We start from the raw sequence: 21,999 nt of genomic DNA, 5'->3' as shown, positions 1-21,999 counted from the left end.
CCACTTCCTTTATCGTCACATCAAAGCGAAAGAATAGTGTAATCTACGGAACTTCCAACTTTCAACTTCCAAAGTGTTGAAATTTCCTGTTTAATTAGATACTACGAAACTAATTATCGACTATTAAAATCCCGTGAAAAGAATTTCCAATAAGGCCGATATAATTAAGATAAAGCTGCACAACTTTTAATTCGCAAACTTTTTGATCGGGAGTAATCCATTTTGATTTAATATATTCCCGGAATATTAGGTACCAACTGAATTGCAATACGAAACTTTTGTCAAATGATGTATAATGTTTGATTAAATTTCATGTCGAGAATCGCTTAATCAATTATTCCGATGGTTATTGTCGACGGAACATAGATATTGAAAAATGAATTAATTATTTTCGCATGATGAATAGGATGAAGCCATGCGAATGATATTTTGCAAGTTTTCAACATCCAATGACTGTCACTGTGAATATGTATTTTCTCTTGAATTCTGTGAAATATATTATATGGATGAACATACCGTACAACTGCTGTATTCCCGATTCCATTTTTCAATAAATTGAACACAGTTATTCGCAGAAATTTTATAGCACCATTATATTTTAATTGAATTGCACTCAGTTAATGAAAATCATTTTCAAAAGCATTCAGTCCCTCTCGTTGTAAAATTAATATAATTGAAACACAACAGTATGAGTGGGATATATTATTACCCGGAACATTTTCAAAAGTGGAGTTATTTCTCATATTTGATTGTAAGGTAACTTCATAAAATATACATTTTTGAAAAAGTAGCCTGTGTCTGAAAGTAATATCAAGAAAATATCTATTGAAATTGAAAGGAGTATATTCTTGTGTCAACTTAATTATTGGAAAAAAAGCTTATTGTCTTTCTATTTCTTCATCTTTATACAACGATTTTATTATTTTTCATCTGATCAATACTGTAGATTTCTGAGGAGAGTGGTGTGATGATTGCCACCTAGGGCTTTCCGAATTATTTTTTAGCTTTCAGTACATTTTTATTTAAAACCATTTAACATAAAAAATGTTTCTACTTATTTTATTTTGAAGTTTTCAGTTTCTAATTTTCTCATTCTCTGCAGTTCATTTAGTGCCTCAGTATTACTCTAACTCTTCAATTACTCCTTTCGCCTTTTCAACCCTTCTTTTTCGTTGGGTAGTTTCCGTTTTATTTTTTTAGTTTCATTATTATTTACCATGTTGTTCCCACGAGTAATAGACATTATAATGGTCGCCCCCCCCCCAGAGGACTAATAGAGGGGCAAGGCATCATATACAACAAGATGTGCCTGAGTTTGAGTCTAAAGGAAAAAAGTAGTTAAGTTCAAAATAAACTCCTCACAAAGATGATGAATGGAAGTTACTTTCAGATACGAACTGGATGAAGAAAGCCTTCCAAAACAACTCATGTGAGCATTCAATTGTTCGAAAATCACTTTTTTCGATTCAGTTTATACTCCAAATATCGTTATGGAATTAAATCAGATATCATTTATAGGACGTCGCACAATATAGTATATGAAAGAGTGTGATATAATATTTCACTCACATGAAACACTTACATCCTCAATGGTGGATTTGGAAGTTTTGGAAATGTGTACGAGAGATGTGAGAATATATTCCTATACCGAATTCAAATTACTGCTTCAAATGCAATTATGAAGAAAATGTATCTGCTCAGTAAACATATTCATCTTCCGAATCAAAATCCTTGAGGTTGGTCATTACCAATTAACTTACTCTACAATAAATATCCATTCCATCTTTATCGAGTGAGAAAGAAGAAGATCCTCCTCTTATCAATTGAAATATTTCATCCTCATCTAAAAGAATATATATTCACATCAACCCCAAAAACTATTTCAAGTTTTATGAAGCAGATAACGAAATGAATATACAATGGAAATCAGAACCTGGAAATGAAAAGAAAATTCGAAAGCTTCTCAAACCTATTGAAATGTAATTTTTCTACCTTGATCCTACTGCTTCATTGAACATTGCCCACTGTTATTTTTTTTTAAACGTTCAAGTATGGATATTCGATACACTCATTGTCGTCACAATATTATTACTTTCCACTGACCGTCTCTCAGAAATCCATAAATATATAATTGATAAAAGTTTCAGAGACAAATGTACCAAAATAAATAAAAAAATGCAATCATAAATTGAATCATATGAATTGAAACCAACTAATAGTACTAACAATATCTTCAAGTTGTTACAATGGGACTTAAACAAATAAATGATCCACCTAAATATGTTTACAAGTCTTATTGTAGAAACATACACCATATCAGAAATTCATTCTCACGATGAAAATGAGCATACAATGGAAAACTTCAACTCATTACTTGAAAACAGGACAAACCAAAAACGCGCTAGCGGGGACGTAATGAAAGTTTCTAAACAGCAAACATTACTTCGAAAACCATTGGAAGCAGTTGCTGTCACCATTATCTACTCCCACAATAATGAATTTAGTGCTTCCATCTTTCAGATTCCATAACCACATAATGGGCGATCTGAACGATCACGACATATTACGGGGATCGGACTAAACTAATACTTGAGGTCAACAGAAAGAAGAGGTCATAAACACTCTAAATCTCTCTTGTGAACTCAGGTGAACGGTCACGTATCTGCTATAGATCTTTCATGTAATCCTCATCTCATGGCACATTTGAAATGAAACGTATGAGACGATTTGTACAGAAATGGTTACTACTCGATCATCATAAATCAGTTACAAAATTCAACTAATCTCTTCAGCAAAATTTTCGTATCAAATACTCGTACATCTCAAACTTTTGCTACCTCATACTATACGTATACTACTCATACATACATGGATTGATGTCATAGACTGAAGAATTATTGAATGATTAAGTGGCTTCCTATTCAAAATAATACACAATACTATGATACTAAAAAACACGACCATTACTTCCCAGACATACTGACTTCCGTTAGGAACATGTTACCTTTTGTTTGAAACCCTAAAAACCGAGGGAAAGCAATCATCAACTGAATATAAATCATAGAAGAATGACAAGACCAAGAACTCGTAGATGACTTAAAAATAACTTTTATGCTATACCGTACCCTTACTCTTTTCATGATTTAGAGCAAAAAAATAGTATCTCTGCCCATTTGGAATGACTAGCACTTGATTTGCTAAGGCAAAAGCGCAGGTCAGTTTTTGATTTTTTTTTATAGAAATTCAATTTATAAGTGCTGAAAATGGTTACAAAATCAAAATCTTTCATTCGGACGCCATCTACAGAAATTTCCAGTAATAATGTGCATCCTTTGAACATTTGTCACTGTAGAACAGCTTAGTTACACTGGGATAAGAGACACTTTAAGTTTACCAATGAAACAAGTAATGCAGTTCGCTTGAGAATTTTAATGAGGTTTCGCATCCCTAACTTTGAAATAAATAAAAATGATAAATAATGAATATTGAATTCGACCTGTCACTGTTTATAAAAATCAGAGTGTCAAAGTTTTGCAATTTTCTACACTTTCCGAAGGTTACTTCAACAGAAAAAGTAACAAAATATAGGGTCTTATCCTACGTTTAATGCACTAAACCTTACAACTCCTGATCGAAATCTTATTTTCAGAAACCATTCATTTACACTGCTCTACCGAGACTGCTTTGATTCTTGAGATCCGGGACTCCGGCAGTCTCCAACATTCCAGTCATTCAATTCATTCTATTTTCTTGTTTGTTGTTGTTTCAGTTTATTGTTGTTCTTGTTTGGCAGGACCATGATACAAATAAAAACTAATGTAAGAAATCCTAACGACTCTATGATTAGTTGATATTAATAAAATCAAAATATATATAATCCACTTTTGAATTAATGTGTATGTATACCTTGAAAGTTGGAACTTATTCTGATGGATGACTCTCGAAAATTTCTATTTAAATCACCACTGTGTGTTCCCAGACGAAAGCAGGCACAAGAATAATCTTTCAAAAATGTATCGTTCACACATAGAATCGGTGTCGGTTCAAAGTTCAGGCAATGCTTCCACCTGTTGCATCCGTCTCTTTAAGTATATAGAATGAGGGCGTCCACCGATTCTAAGTATAACGTTACTGAAAGTAGATACCCCTGTTTGCACTTCACTTCTCATTCTACGTTAACTATGAAAAGCAAGTCTATGACTGAACAAAAGAAGAAGAGTACGTGTTGGCATCAATTTGTGTACCTAAACGTAATAATACTCGAAATGAAAATGTGTCAGCACTCTAATTGTGATTTATTTGGAGTACTGGTGCAGACTGCTCAGAAGAATCCCAAATCTGTGAAAGTAGAAGATAGAAATTTGAATAAATGATATATTTATAATCCACAAGTCGAAATCGCCAAAAAAAATAACCTCATCATTCGAGCAAATTTTCTTATCAGTGAGCATTATTTGGAGGTCTGTGAACAGGAAAAAGTCGATGGAGGTCAGACCTAGATAATAAGGTGGATGCTGAAGAAATTCTTAGCCCAATTCATGCAATTTTGCCGTTGTTTTGATTGACTCTTGACATGGTGAATTGTCTTGATGAAACAATTTTTCTTGCCATATGCGGACGTTTCGTTGCAATTTCAGCCTTCAAACGTTCCAATAATGCTATATAATATTCACTGCTGATGGTAGTTCCCTTTTCAAAATAGTCGATGAATATTAAACCACGCACATCTCAAAATACCGAGGTCATAACCTTTCCAGCTGATTGTTGTGCTTTTGGTCACTTTGAACGAGATTCACTACAATTAGTCCACTCAGATGACGATCGTTTTGATTTCGTAGTGAAGTGCTGGATTCATGTTTCATCCATTGTCACATATCGACGCAAAAATTCCGGTTTGTTATGTTTAAACATGGCTAAATACTGAACAGAGCTTTCTCATAATCAAATGCTCATGCAATATAAAACCAACACGTTCTTTTGATATCAATTCAAAACGATTTGGTGGATTTTCTGGTGTCACTGCCTCATTTGGACGTCCACTTCATTCTGCATCATCGGTGATTCTACGACTACGTTTGAAGTCAGCAAACCAACGTTTAATTGTTATTTCTGATGGAGATGACGCCTTATTTCAAGCTATTGCTTCGCTTGAAAGATATTTTTCCCATCAAAAATCAGTGTAAAATTGAAACACGAAAGTGGTGTCACTCTTAGCACAATAACTCACAACCTTATGAGAAGAATATCATGAAATTTCAGCAGCTTCTATTTGAAAGTTAGTACTAACTGAAAACGTGGGGAATGCAATAACACCAGCGCCATCTATGTGTTATGCCCGAGACTATTTAGCCCAGGCAGTACTTCTCACTGATTTTTTATGATTTATTGCAAAACAATTGATACTTTAATATCTTCACGTTTTCAGTTATTTTTTTCAAAAAGGAAAGGTGAAGAATATAGTATCTTCGAAAAGGAAGGTGAACGACCTTTGACATTGTTAGAATTGAGTACCTTATTTCGAATATACCTGAAACAATGTTGTTGTTAATAGTTTTGTTTTATGAGTAGTAACAAGAATAAATAATTTGAGAACTACCTTTCATCATTCTTCTTGAATAATCGAATCGACGACACAGTACATTTCATCAAAAATGAGTTTTTACTCAACCCCTTCTCAATTTAAGATTTGAGGGGTTATATCGGCCCCTGCTAAATGGTTATTGTAATTCAATTGAAAACTAGACTACAACATGTTTGACGCGTTTTTTCATATTTTCTGATTTTCTATAGGGGCCGAAATGTAGAAGGTGAAACGTTTTCTAATTGACACTCTGTACACATTTATATAATTTATTGTTTAATGACTATTTTATTATTGTTTAATTGTCATTTCAAAGAATAAGTAAATTGGTATTCTTCAATATGTACTCTAGAATACGTTTCTAGTACCTAAGCGGTCTGTCAAAACTAAAACCGATTCTGAACAAATATCAACATCAACATACACTCTCACCATTAACTTTTTCCAGATCAAAACTACACGAACACCGGCAAAAAACGGACGACGTTCTCGAGATTTCTTCGCGGCCTCAAAACGTCCCACCGAAAAGAAAAACACGGAGCCAGCTCTCCGAGGCACGGCAGGGCGGCCGCCAGGGGAGTCCCGCAGAGGGTGAGTTTTGAATTTTAAATGGAACTTATCCGAAGAGGATTTTCTGTCGGTGTTTCTTCTTCTTCTATTATCTATTTCGTGCTCTCTCACTCCATACTGAAATAAATTCTTTTCTGCGGTTCGTTCTCGAAAGACTCGTTAGCAGGTTGAACTACAAGTATATTCAATTATTTGATTTGTCAAATGTAATGTAAACCGCGTAATAAAATGAAATTTCCTTTTATAATTATTTGCGAGATTTTTTTCTCTCACGGGAGCGTTATGTAGATGACAGATATAAGCAGACCATATTTCTTCGCCACAAAAAAAATCACTTTTGAAGAATCGAGTAAGGAAACCTTTATTGGGTTTCCAGTTTGTACAAAATTCAACAAATACAGCCACATGAATAGTTATTCATCTATTAATTCCAGTTATTCGTTTGTTTTTCATATTTTACGTCCATCATTTTATAACTGAAATAACAAAATATAATTACTAGATGATAAGAAAAGTATTGTGAAAAATCAGTAATCAATATCAACTCTGCGAAAATGAATGATTTTTTTTTATTCAAAAAATTTTTAGAATTCTTATTTAAAGTTGTACAAAAATAATTTTTCATAATGTTTATCTCTGTTTGGAAAATTGTTATATTTATATACAAATGTATTGTTGAATATTACTGGAGTTTTTTCCCAACACCAAACCGTTATTTTAATACCTCAACACGTGTTTCGATCACCAACCAAGTGATCATCTTCAAGAGGAAGGTTTTCCTCTTGTAAATGTGTTGTTTATAAGATATTTGAAATTTTTTTGGGGGATTTTTATCAGTGATGAATATTATGATTTTCAAAAGCCAAATCGTTGCTTAAAAAAATGTTATTGCTTAAAAACGCATTTTTTGATTAACAATTTTTTTTGATGAATATCAAGGAACGATTTTTTTTTAAATGATAATTTCTATTTTTCTTCAATATTTAAAAAAAAGTGACACATGGTTGTTTGTGTTTTTTTTGAGAGTATTACAAAAAAAATTAAAAATGTTTTTTTCAGCATATCAAAGAGAAATAGAAATTTTGATAAAAAAAATCGTTCCTTAATATTCATGTTTAGTAGCAAAAAAAATTGTTGATCAACAAATGCGTTTTTGAGCTATGATTTTTTTTTAAATTATAATATTCATCACTGATAAAAATCTCCCCAAAAAAATTTCAAATAACTTATAAACAATACATTTGTTTATAACAAATTTTCAAATTATAAAAATAATGAAAAATCATTTTTATGTAATTTCAAATGATCTGTTTAGAAAAATCTGTTTAAAATCTGTTTTTCCGTTAATCAGCTGCCGCCCCCATACGAATGATAACTCTCAGAAGTTGAGAAACTTGTGCAAGCTAAGGACTAACGAGGTCTTACCTTTAAACGTGTGATTCCTAACACGGAATTTCAAATGATAAGAATACGAATAAATTTGAATATAAAAGAAAAAATTTTTGCATGGCTTTCATTGAATTTTTCACTTTTTAAGGTCTTTGATCATTAATAACAAAGTGGAAATATTTTTTGAAGGCTTTCAAGAAAAGCTCCAAGAGGTGAAAAAAAATTTGAAGTTTTTAGTTTGAAAATTATCAGGGTTTTCATGTGAATTTAAAATATATTAAAGTATATCTAATAAAATAATCACGAGAAAAAAATGTTTTCGATGGATTTTCGTTTATTGAAGTGTCTAGAAGGTTTGTGAATTGTTTTTCTCAATAATGATATTCAATGGGTTAAAATAATTTTTATTGTTGAAAGGTCCGATCGGCCAGCGCGTGCGGGACGCGCAACGCCTCCTTTCAGCGCTATTTTCGCCTCTAAATTAAAATCATATATATTGGTGATAGAGTTCCGGGAGATGGGAATTTTTTTAGGAAATTTGCTCTTCTTTTTTTTGAATTTCGGATATCTTTAATATTTTCCGAAATATTTGCAGAAAACCAAACCCCTTCTTTTTTTTTACTGAATTATTTATAACTTTTGCAATTTTTTCGAGCCTCTCTTGAATTTTTTCAAAAAGTTGCTAGAAGTCATTCCGAATCGAGTAAGCCCTCGATCATAACTTTCGGTGCCCTTGGACAGAAGATCCAAAAATAGTATCTTGTGACCCAGACTATTTTTCTCTTATGAACAAAAACGAATTGCTTTCTTTTGGAAATTCGTATTAATAATTCGGTATCTCAAACATTTAAGAATATGTCAAGTTAGAGCTTTCTTCATGATTAAGGTAACCAGTCTACAGTTATTTAAAATAGTTTTCTTTTTGTGTATGAACTGAAGTATGGTTGCAGTATAACAGGAAATTAGAAAAGTTTTTGTGAAGCTTCCTACTTTTACTGTTTCTTTTTCAGTTTGGGCCTCATTGTCATTTCTCAAATTGATTATACATGATTAGTAAAGTTCTGGAAACACTGATTCCACCATCAGGAGGATAATTGGAAAATTTTTATCGTTCAAAGTATAATTAGAAAATACTAGACCCAATTTTCTAGTGAACTCTGGACAGTTATTGGTTATTGTTATTGGCCAATGAAAATATTACGAAAGATGACTGAATCGTATTCGTCTCCAATTTAAATGAAATTTAGTTCGTACGTAGAGGTACTACTATTGCTAATAGAAACCATCCTGCATCTGTCTACACCCGAACGATATTTTCATATATCAGTTCACTGATAAACAATTCACAAATTCCTGTATTTCTTATATATCTTCTCGATAACCTTCAAATTTGAGTAAGTGAATATAAATTTCAATAAATATTTTACGCGAACATACCGCCGCAAGAAAATTTCTATCCCCACATAGGTGTTCTATAATTTAAATTTTTGTCATCGGTGGCAAGTGCCGGGGTGCACGCTAAATAAAATCGCATTACTCCTTCAGAAGACATTTACCGAACAGGAAATTCACAGAGGGGTGCCAGGAAACGCTGGGTACACATAAGTACGGTGCAATAAAATATGTAAATGCCCTATATGCCCCTTTTCGGTGTAATAGCTACCGGAAGTGACACAGAGACGGACTAGAAGTTCGACAAAATTATTTCTAAAACAGACAAAAATTATTTTTTGTCAACAGAATCAGCTTTTTATTGATCTTTTCAAAATATTTTTTGTTCTACAATCTAGAAAAGTAATGAAGAAGTTTATACAGCTGTAGAAAGTAAGGGCAAACTTCTTATTCATCCCGTTCATCCCCATAATTTAATGTGTGGGCAAACTTCTCATTCATCCCGTTCATCCCCATAATTTAATGTGTGAGTTCAATACATTTTTATCCTTCTGTTGACGATTCGACGGCCAAACCGTATTTCCTCTTATGTTTACAATCTGTTTAAAATCGTTTTTTCCTGTAATCAGCTGTCGCCCCAATACGAACAACTCTCAGAAGTTGAGAAACTTGTGCGGGCGAAGTACTAACGAGTTGTTACCTTTTATCGTGTGATTCCTAATTCGTTTTATTCAAGAACTTTCTCGATAGATTTCGAAGAAGATTTGAAGTATGTCAGAGTTGTTGATTGACTTTAAAATATTCGATGTAATACAAGATATTATTATCTGATATTATTCTGTTGCGATTCTACCTGGTAGCCAAGTACAATACATATCCAAAGAGCTGATCGCCATTTATAAAAGTATGTGTATTGTGGTATCATCAAAATAATATTTACATCCAGTTTTCCTTTATTTTAAACTTCATTGATCAATGAAGGTATCGGTAAGAAACGTCGACCGTAGAGAGTTTTAAAGTAGTAATGCTTTTTTTCTACTAGGTACTTGGTACCAACAATCTTGTTCCCTATACTAGTTTGTACCGGTCCCTTGCTGGTAGTATGTCATATTATTCTGGACAATTACTTGGGTTGTCTACAAATTATTTGCGTTTTGTGATCCACTGCCACACACCATGAAAATATCCGCCATCTATGTAGCTATTAATATTATATTACGCACTAAGTAGGATAAGAAGCCAATTACCCACAAGCGAAAAATTGTAAGCACGAGGCGTTAGCCGAGTGCAATGATTCGCGAGTGGACATAATTGGCCATTTTTGTTATAATTATGTACATTTATTACATTATTACAATTATATAATGTTATTTCGCTGTCAATATGGGAGAAAGACGGTCTTATTCCGTTTTGTTGAGAATTTGGGACAATGGAAATACAAACGTTCTCAATACTATTTATAAGTACATTTTACCATTACCCTCCGGGAAATAATACTAATATATAAATATATCACTTACATATAGGACCGGCACCGCACATTGGGGCCAATGTTGGCGCCAACTACGCTCGTCCAATGTGTGGATCGAGATTTATGGTGTTGGTGCCTGTTGGCGCCAACGTTGGCTCGAATGTTGGGAGTTGGCCGTCTTGTGTCGGTTTTTTGACGAGACATCAAAGGGAATTTTTCCCAATGTTTGTGTATTCGGACACACATTGGCGCGTAATATTACGCTTTACTACTTAACATATTTGATTCAATACTTACTGATTTCGTAGTCTGTGAAGTGTTATGACCCACCATCTTCTTCTGCGCGGAAGTTTTTTTGGTTCTGCAGTAAAATAATATTATGATAAGCAGCGCTTAGCACAGCAAACGCACCCACGGCCACTTCTGAGTCCGACATGTTGGCTCTGCTTGGAGCTAACTGAGCTTGGCTTCAATAATTTCCAATGTATGGATGCTTTTGAAAATAATACCGCCAATATAGCCCAACGTTGGCGCCAACACTGGCCCCAATGTGTGGTTCCGGGGTAAAAAACTTCCAGCATTGGGATTTGAACTCGGGTTATAGAAAAAGTATATGCAAACGCGTAACAGCTGAGCTACTCTGGCGGTTACGAATGTGATGTCTGATTGTAATTAAAACAAGTGGTTATTGATTCACGGATATAACTAAATTCATTACCAACCCACAAACTGTTGAACAATAAATTTACTGAAAATATGATTTTTATTTCGATTTCACAGAGAATTTGGAGAGAAAATTATCTGATTTCACTTTTGGACAATTAAAAGTATTCATGAGATCACATTTATCAGAGTGAATGTTGAAATTTCTTACGAAAGTGGCCGCTATTAATTTAGAATACACGTGTATTCTGAATAAGCCATTACCTACCTGCTGTCAAACACGTAATGATTAGTTTAAAATGGAGGGAGTAGAAAAATAAACAAAATTCGCAAAGTTCTTCAGGTCATTAAAGCAGCTTTTCAATTCATGAGAATATTTAACAAAACAATAATAAAGAACTGTTCAAATCTGTTAAAAATCCGTTTTTTCGTTAACTAATAAAGATTGAAAGTATGTGAATGAATTATACTTTTGAACTCTCACACTATCTTAGAATGAAAAAAGCCCCTCCTTTGCTTACACTGCGGCAAAATTCTAAGAGTTATCCTGATGAGCTAGTCATATTTTTAAACTTTAAATTTTCATTGTGTAATTTTTATTGAATATTTTGAAAAGTTAATGTTTAGTTGCGAGTTTTCATAAAATAAACGAAAAACTGTAAGTTCATTGGGCATCTGCACCTGACTATGTTGATTTAAAAAAAATTTTTGTACATCTGAATTCAATATTCATTATAGATAAGTTATACTTGATTGCATTCATTGAGTAAAGAAAATGCATCTTTAATGAAAACTGAAGTATGAGAAATGTTTTATTTATTTTTGCAGTCAATCCAATCAGCTAGTCCGTATCTGTAAAACTTAATTTCAACCCGCCTTATAGCCTTTGTTATTCTGGGGGTTCCTCCCGTCCTCACGCCCTCCGGACATTACTTCTTCTTCTTATCGCGAAGAGATTAAAAAACCTCGAAAAATTTGTTAGCGGTGATTAATTGAGAGCTATTTACATAAAATTATTATCTTCTTGTAGAGGGAGATTAGTTGTTCACGACTGCATTTATTTCTTCCATGGTTTCAAGCAACTTCAATAGACTTTTGAAGTATCTCTACTTTTGGATATGAATTACATTTCATTCCATACTTTGGAACGTTGAATGTATTATGGACCCAATACGTTATTATTATAAAAAAAATAAATATTTCCAATTGAATTCGAAACATTCACCTCTTCAAACGTACCTACACAATAGGATGAAGTAAATGTCTGGCGGATAACAACTACTTCCCTGGTTAATGCCACGATAGATTTTGAATAATATCCGACAGACATTTGTGCAAGTTTATTCACACAGAAAATTATTCAAATCCATCCAGCAGCAAAAACTCGTTGAAATTAATTGAGTGATCATGTCAGACTGGTTTCGGAGTCTACCCCCTTGTGAGTGCAGGAAAGGTCCAACCAACTGCATATACGTAACCTTGGTCTGAGACATATCCATCTCGTGAACACGTGTTTTACTGTGAAATAGCTCATTCAAACGTGTTTAATATAGGGTAATATCAATTTCTTTCTAATTCCTCAAGAAAAAATCAAAGCAAATTATTCAATATACGTGTAACTGATAAAGATTGGTACTGATTCCAGAATTTTCGAAGAGACTTCAATTTAGTTATCCATAATTTTTTTTTCATTCTCAAAAAGAATTATAGCAAAATATTATCAAGAATTGGATTCAGTCTTATCTCGAATAATTCCATTTTGTTCCAAAACAAACACCATAACTGATATACTGAAGTGCTATGAAATGAATTGTGAATATTTCAGAAAGAAGTTCTAATCGATAATATTAGGTTATCGATTTTTTGGGATATCAGTTTCAAAGTCTACATATTCTTTCAGATTTTTCATAAGAGAATTTTATATAGTTTCATAACGTACTTTGTGTTATTATTTTATGTTCATTTTCATGATGTATGTATGATGCTACTATTTTTTAACTATACTGTGTCCAAGTTGAGGACGACCAGCATGGGAAAATCGGAATGCACCAAAGATGAAAATTTGGTTAAATCACTTTAAAGTTGCCCCTTTCAGAGCTCATGGTTTAAAATTCAAAAAGCCCAAATTAGTTTCAGAAATATGTGAAAAAAGGGTCAAATTCGTTTCAATTTCTCCCGGCGTTTTCTAAAAGGATATAAATAAACAAATCCCCTTTTTTGTTGTCTTTTACAGATGATCCGACTTTCTGTTTCCAAGAAACTACCACCAATTTTAATTTTCATATGACCCATTTCAATCTCTCGTCCCCATTTTTATATTCGTGAAAATTATGAGTAACTCTAAGATTGCAATAACTTTATTCAAAAATATTTAACAACTGAATTGCGTAAAATATCAACAACGCTTTTGTCACTAAAAGTCTCTTTTGATACCTGGAACTTATAAAATAGTATATTGGTTCCCAGGGCTGCCAACATTAGCAATAGGTGTTTTATTGCAACCTTTCAAAAAATGCATCGTACGGTTGTAGTGCGCACATGTACTGTCAAGTTCTTAATAATTTTTTGCAAAACTTCCGGAGGAAGAAAGAAAGCGATGAAGCTCAAAATATATTTCAATCAGTCCATAAATGAAAAAGTTATGTCATTTTAATGAATCACGTCAAACATTTATTGGAAAAAATGCTGTTCAGTTGATTTGGGTACAGCTTTGGCCAACTACCGCAAGGCCCCCCTTTAATCAGCATCCCTTCAAATTCTCCCCAACCCAAAGCAGTTCGGCATTATCGGGTTTCAACTGAATGGTAATAGACTACCGAACAGCAATGCCATTTTGCAGTTGAAGAACTTTTGAACAGGGAACAGGGAACGCAGGCCTAACAGGGACAACCAATACATTCACAACCAATTTATTTAAACAAGTAAGCTCGGTATTCCCCCATTACATCCTGCAGAGTTGAGCATTCCCAAGCCGGCTCCTTTATCCACATATCTTCGAATTGTTCAAAGCAGTTTGGCAGTATCGGGTTTCAACTGTACTTAGGCCACATGTGAGCCATTGTACATCCTCCCGAGGAGTTGTCCTCCTAGGTCATCGTCCATCCTGTCCTTTCCAGGAAGATGGACAGGTCACTAGGAGACATCTTTATATTGGCAGGTGTAGGCCAAGACTCGCCGAACACACACTCTCTTTGGCAACCTTGAGGTGTCTCACGGTGGCCTCCGAGAAGGTTTTGGAAGGTGCAGCGACATTACTGTCGTTGCGGCCTTCTTGGGGTTCCCTCCGTGAAGGTGCAGGAGCAGCCGGTTCCTTGCCTTTAATCAAGACCGAGCTCTTGGCGCCCGCTGCAGGAAGTGTCCTTGCTGTTGGAGGTGAATTGGGGGAGGAGCAGGGTGCACTTATACTTGCTGCCACTCCTGCCTCCTTTGCTCTCTTTCTCCTTTTGGCTTCGGCGCCGCAAATGCGCTTACGCCTTGGCCTTTGTATTACATCATGAGGTGATCTGCTATGTGGACATTTCTGTTCATCTCCAGCCACCGCCCTAGATTGAGGTGAGCAATTCGGGCCAGCCTAGGGATTGATTTTTGTTGTTTCTCTTTTTATGTTTGTTTCATTTGTGTGCTCCCACGAGTAGCAAGGGATGAGTTGGTCACCTCTGGCAGAGTCCTGCATTACCAGAGGTAAGCTGATTACAATGAGGTTTTGCCCAGTTCCCCAAGGGGATCGTTCGTAACCGCATATTACCCTGCGGCTATTCAGCTAGCGGCATGATTCCTTACACCTTTGCTTGGGGTAGGCTGGTCTACGGTGGCATTTTTGCAAAAGCTATTTCTACCACCGGCCAGGAGTCCGCGAACCCGTAAGGCCACATTGGCTTCCTGGACAGGGGTTATAGTCTCCTGGCCGTTCCCCTATCCGCCACCTGGGAACGCGTCCGATAGGTAGCCCAACTCATGGGAACTGAATGGTAATATACTACCGAACAACAATGTCATTTTGCAGTTCAATAACTCTCAGAACAGCGGAGCGGCTAAGAGCATGAAACCTCTTCCAACGATTCATAACGAACGCTCTCCTTCCACTGGTCAGCTGTGGGCGCGTATAGGGACTTGGAGAAATATTTCCTTCATATTACTAAATCTACTGATCCGTGCGACGTTCGGCCAGTCGAAGTGCTGAAATCATCATTGCAGAATTTCAAGAAGAGATGGTTAGCGAAAAAAGATTATTTTTCACGCTTGCGATCAGCTTAAGTCAATACGGCAGGATTTGACGGTACAGGGCATTTGGAACGATTTCACTGTACCATAGAATTGCAAAAGGAGATAACCAAGACTTCAATCAGTGTGAAACACAATTGAAAATGTTGTGTAATGGAAGAGGGGGTTCCAATCGGAATTAGTTTATAACTTACAGGATATTGTACTATATTTTCACTAAAAACACCCTAGCAATAATGACAATTATGAAATCTCTTTCAACAGAAGAAAAATCTGATGTGTGTATATCTTTCGCGTTAAAACTTAGATCGGCTTGGGGTTCGGGCAATTTCTACAATCTTTTTTATCTTTATCGTGTCGCTCCTTCAATGACCAGTTATCTCGTCGACTGGTTCATTGAAAGAGAAAAAAAATCCTATCTTAAGTGCATTATCCAGCACGTTTGTGATGCAAGACTTGGCCTTCAAGTCAGAAGAGAAGTGCATAGCATTTCTGGAATCGTTTTCTTTGAGTTTCGTCGATTCGCAAAGGACGTTCATTGATTGCAAGAGTAGTATGGCCGCTCTCCCAATATCTGAAGTGTTTTACCGTGATTTTTTCAAAAAACATTTAAAGAATTGTTTCGACTATGTACATGTATTATGTATGTTTACATTGGTATATGTCTACATATTGAAACTGCTGTACATTAAGGTTAAGTTAATTTTGGTCGAACGGTAGCCGGTCGGTTCGACGTGGGTGCTTTGTTCACTCACTCAAATCTACCGCCGTGTTGGTCGCTGGTTCAAGCCCCAGACTGAACGCTCGATTTTCACTTGCTATCGTCCAACCCGTGTTAGGAATCACACGTTAAAAGGTGTCCTTAGCTCGCCCAAGTTTTGACTTCTGAGGGTTGCCGTTCGTAGGGGTGCGACACCTGGTTAACGGAAAAACACATTTTATACAGAGATTTTAAACAGATATTACTGTATTTGTATATTTCTTGGGGATCAAAAAAACGGAACACGGAGCGGAACTTTGAAAAACAGCTCATCAAACTTTGTCCGTGAGAATCTTCGAGTTAACATTATTGGCCTAATGAAGCCAATAGCCAGAAACATGTGTTCGTGGTTTTGCCCCATTTTTCAGTGTTATGTCCGCTAACTCACCTCTTTTTTTATTTATATTAGATACACATATTAACATATTTCTGTGTATTAATAATATTTATATTTCGGACCCGGATGTGGAACAAGTAGCTGTAACTTCCTACGTGGTCAAGCATAGCTCTAACAAAACAATGAAAAATAAGTTAATGTCACTTCATGAATCTACTAATGACCTTCGAACAAAGTTCAATCTGATTAACATGTTGGAATGAATAGTAGAAAATCAATAATCTTTTTGTATTGTTTTGATTTTTGTTCAACTTACTCGTATCTTGCTGCTCAGTCAAATTTATTAGTGCCACCTCAAAAACATTTATTAACTGATCTCACAAATTGAAATTTATTATTTCCCTCCTTTGATCAACTCTTTTTTAACATTAATGCGTTATTCACAGCAGTGTTAGCGTAAATAAATTAATTACTGACTGAATAGTAATTTACTGACCAGCTATTCAAACTGTTCCACCATTTATTTTAAATAATAATCATCACCGGTGAGATTCCTTTTACAGTTTTTAACTCGGGATCTAATTTTGTTTCCTTAAAGTTATGCTCGTGCATCCCTTTGATGTAACTCCAAGCTAATAGAAACTTAACCTCAAACACGGTTTTCGTTTCAATAACTTCAACTTTTCCTTTTTGAGTTATAAAATTTATCTCAATATTCGACACTTTGCCAGAATGTACGCCATTGAGAAAGTTTTAGAAACCCAAACACATTTACATCAATAAAGTGTGCGCACTCGTTAAATTGGAACTGAAAGATATCCTGAAAATACTGGCAACTACACATGCAGAAAATTGTACACTCCAACGAAGTATATTCAAATTAAAGTACCCGTAGAAGATTTGCTCATTTTTCTCAACAAATTTCCGAGTTCCTGGGAGAACAACCAGCCATTTTCGCAAGTTTCAACTTGTTGTGGATGTCATCTTAAACTTCGCCCCGTTCTACAATGCAAATTCCCTCGCCCCGTCTTTATTGAAACTGCTGGTTAAATACAAAGACAAGCAACAATCCTTTTAAGCCGTCTGTGCTAAATGAAGAAATTAATTAAGCAAAACATTCTTACAAACATACCAGGCCCCCATTGTTGTAATTGTTGTACTTAGTTTTTGATCCGAGAATCTCTTGCGTTTTTGAAATCTGGTTATTTCAAGTATCTACTATTTATTGTAGTGGAATGCTCGCAGTAGTTGGAAAGCTGAACACATTCACTTGAACAACTCTCCAAATAGGATGGCTGTATCATTAAAGACAACTACATTAAGCGTATACAGCGTGGTTCTTAGTAACACGCTAATATAAAAGATTATCCAGAAATATCCAGAAATATCCATTCATTGTTAAATAAAAATAATTTTTTTTACTATATATTCAATTTCTCCAAACCCTCAGCGAATGATATTAATAATTATCATTTTTATCAATTAAATGTTTGCGCTCTACTACATATTTTCCAATCCTAATCCAACAATTTACTTTAAAAATATTTCACCAAACAATATTCCAGCGAATCTCTAGGTAAAGTACAGCCATAAATCTGAGTTTTTATGTTCTTAGATCATAAGATACTTCGAGGATTATAAGTGCTCCGCATGAATATAATTCAAGTCGGGAAAAATTTCAGCATAATATGAATTTTATGAGGTAGTTCACATATATGTTTGTCTGGGTTCAACCATAAACCAAATTTTTTATTTCTTGCTCAGGAAAATGTTAATTTCTTTTCGAGTGGAGAAATGCAAACACACAAATATTGAGTTGTATTTTCTCTCTTTTGGTACATCATATTATAACTGAATATTAAATGAATATTACTGAAGTTTTTTCCCAAAACCAAACCTTTATTTTAACAAAGGAAGATTAGAGGAAGATCAAACTGATCTTCCTCTTGAAGATGATCACTTGGTGATCGGAACACGTGTCGAGGTGTTAAAATAACGGTTTGGTGTTGGGAAAAAACTCCAGTAATATTCATTACTACACCAAAGGTTCCAAACAGTGCATCACAAGTATATAACTGAATTGATGATAATGATGATCATTTTAATAATAGTGATCAATATAACAATATTGTTACATTTTGTGGAAAAATTGACGAAAGATGAAACATAAATGGACAGTCAATATCATCATCAAAAATTCCATTTTCAAAATAATAATAATGTTGCACTTTGCATTGAAAAACATGAAAGTTTCACATGAACTACAGCAAAGGCAATCAAATATATATTGTTTTTAATTTCTTCTGAAATATGTTAATTCGAATCCACTGAAGGGATATTTTATGAAGATACTTTACATTTTGAAATCATAGATTTTATTTATTTTCTTTAAATATCTTGAGAATGTGCATGGAGTATTTTCTGGAGTCATTAATAGAAATATTATAGATGATCAATTCATACCAAGGCAAATTTCGAATTGAATTCGAATGAATCAGTTAGTGAGATTCTTTGGATTTAATTTGGTTAGTTGTTGTTTTCAATGAACATTATTATTGATGTAAAACATCTAAAGCCACCAGTGAAACCGATTACTGACCTGGCGACATATGCCGTGGCGACGGGTCGTCTTACGCAAGATACTCTGCGATTGTCTTCCCACTAGTTACGCTATCTCTGGCCACACTGAGCTCGGATACTTATAGTGTATACCGTTGTGTTTACTACAGTATACATAACCTAAATTATTAATTTTTTTAATAGTCAAAAATAAAATAGGTCTGACGGTGATAATTCAGAAAGTGAGATCCAAGAGCGTCCAATGCATCCCGAAAAATTCACTTTCTGGTATGAATTTTGAATTCGCGGAATCATTGGTCCTTATTTCTTTAAGGACAAACTTGACCAGGCCATCACTATCAACGGTGAGCACTATAGGTTGATGATTACCAATTTCTTTTGGTCTGGATAGAATGATCTAGACACCAACGACATCTGGTGCCTCAAAGCTCATGCCACATGGATATTTTGTACGAGCGAGTTGAGGGCATGATCATCTCTTGTGGATGTGATGTGAACTGGCCACCGAGATCGTGCGATTTGACCCCATGGACATTTTCTTGTGGAGCTTTCTCAGGTCACAGGTGTTAGCGAATGAGCCACTAACCACAGGGTACCTCAAAGCCAACATAACTCATATGCTTGGTCAAATTCAGCCTGATTCACGTGCCAAAGTCATGAGAAATTGGACGTTTCAGATGCGCTCCATTCAGAGAAGTCGTAGCGGACATTTGAACGGTGTTATATTCCACACATAATGGTATCAATAGGTCTTTCAAATGAATAAAAAGTTTCGATGGTATCTCACACATATTTTTTTATTTAAATTTAAAGGAAGCGCTCAAAGAAAAACCCATTATTATTGAAACTGGACATCACCAAGATCAGACAAGACATACTATTAATGTTATGTAAGATTTTATTAATCTAATAGTATCAGAATATACTAATTCTTATTTTAGTTTCTATTAATATTTTTATATTTTTTGGAGTAAATAAAAATTATGTTATGTCCAATACTTTTGTAACATACTTCAGTTATCATCGACCAATTTTCACAGTAATACCGTCAAGGGCAACATCGAATATAACTATTACCGAAGTCACTGATAAAAAGAACCGAGTTGTCACAATTTGAAATAAATTTTTGAATTTTCAATTTTTGTATTTTATGAAAATAAATGTTCATCTGATGAACAATCATCATTTTCTAGAAAAAAAATCACGATATTTTATTTTTATTTTATGCCATATTAGTTCCTATCTGTTCTTTTATGCATATTACTTGTACAAAATAATTTCGATGTTTCACATCTGTCAGGCATCCCATGACGGCTCACAATTTTTTTCAAGTTTTGACATATGCAGAAATTCCGTTTGGTAGAAACAAGAAAATGTAATATTGAAGAAAAGAGAAATGAAACTTTCTATGTTTTTACCACTTTTATTTGTAACTACCATACCGCAGTTTCGTCCTTTAAAGACATTTTACAATAAACAACAGTAAATATTGTATAACTTCGAAAATGTCCTTATAGGACGAAACTGCAGTAACGTTAGTTACAAATAAAAGTGGTAAAAAAACATAGAAAGTTTCATTTCTCTTTTCTTCATCATGATTTCCTACCACGTAGTAACGGCTACATCCATCCATCAATTTGTAAAAATGTAATATTTTCTAAATAATTTGAGGGAATGAAAGAAAACAACTTGAGTTGCGTAATTTCCAAATAAATTGAAGAAAATAATACAAACCCCTGATTCTTCTGATTAAAAATCTTCTTCTGGATTATCATCAGTTTCTCCGTAGTGGTACATCCTACGTAGCTAAAATTTGACATATAGATGCTTCTTAGGTCTTAGATGCGCACTAAGAAAGGATTTTCAAATATTCCAACTGAGGCACCCCCGTGGGGATAAAATGGGAGCGCTTACGTATGAAAATGATCTTTTCATCACTGTTTTTCCTAACCAATATATTTTTGGAGGCTGTAATTTTGTATGTAGGTTCGTTTCATGTTGTAGATGTCCAATAAGCCTCAAATACCTTTTCACCAGTTCACCTATTTTGCATTTTTACACTTGTCACATGCTGAGAAGGCTCTTCTGAATTACTTTTCCAAAAAACATTTTTTGTTTTTTCCGACATGAAAGTGATTTATTCTTGAAGTGCATCTAATATGGTTATCGAACATGCACTAACTTTCAGCGGTATGCAAATCTCGATGTGGCAATTGATAAAGAAAAATGTATGTTGCAAACTTAATGAACCACACCACTGCATAAAATCCTCTTTATGACGTAATATTTTCTCTCCACTACGTGATTTTTATAAGAATCGACGACGCTAACAAAAATTCACTGTATTATATTATCTTAGAAACTTTGCATTAGTATATCATACTCCCTTATGAAATCATATTGTTGCGAAAAGGAAAACCCACTTCTTGAAATTGAGATATTGTCGCTCCGTAAGTTATTTTACTAATTTTTCACTTATTCATCGTAATGTTTCAAGAATAACAAATGTTTCTGGAGCGACGTCTCAACTATAACATTGAGATGGAGTTAAGTGAGGACAAGTTCTGAATTGCATTCATAAATGAATTAAAACCCGGGCCAAGCATAATTAAGATTATTCTATGTAAATTGCATGCAATTAATCTAAGTTTTTCGAGTTGGACGAATTTTTCAGTTTTTAATCTCTTCGTGATGAGATGAGAATAATGCCCCAAAGGACTAGGGGTGTACAAGAGTACTCCTTGTACAGTTCAATGAGAAAAGACATTACTGTTTTTTCAATTTTGATTGTTAATGTTTTGAATCACAGAGTTCACAGGCCATAAGAAGAGAACAAAATCCAGTTTATTCAAAATAGAATCGAATTCTTTGGTAGTTATTTAAAAGCTATACATTAGAGCGAAAACTACTTTTCGCTAGGAACAAGTTTCTTATAGAAATGTGACGAACCTATTTGATTCTGTTTTGAAGTAGGCAACTAAATCAAAAATAGGTGACATTAATTCATATGATAAACTTTGGACAAGATCTCAGTG

General features: G+C 34.4%; 1 protein-coding gene across 5 annotated transcripts in view; it reads left to right on the top strand.

Annotated features, from left to right (window-relative positions):
* Window positions 1-21,999, top strand: part of LOC111507432 (uncharacterized) — a 544,290-nt gene that overhangs the window by 441,399 nt on the left and 80,892 nt on the right. For all 5 annotated transcript variants that reach the window (XM_074177938.1, XM_074177940.1, XM_074177937.1 and 2 more), the window contains one exon: window positions 6,030-6,172. In XM_074177938.1, coding sequence (XP_074034039.1) covers window positions 6,030-6,172 — 143 coding nt within the window. The remainder of the gene's footprint in view (window positions 1-6,029; window positions 6,173-21,999) is intronic.

The sequence above is a fragment of the Leptinotarsa decemlineata genome, unplaced genomic scaffold, assembly GCF_025532065.1.
Source record: "Leptinotarsa decemlineata unplaced genomic scaffold, Ldec_3_MD MMD2_tig00003335_RagTag_RagTag, whole genome shotgun sequence".
In the NCBI taxonomy this organism is placed as follows: Eukaryota; Metazoa; Arthropoda; class Insecta; order Coleoptera; family Chrysomelidae; genus Leptinotarsa; species Leptinotarsa decemlineata.
Note: the sequence above shows the minus strand (reverse complement) of the source record. Positions and strands in the feature narration are given on the sequence as shown.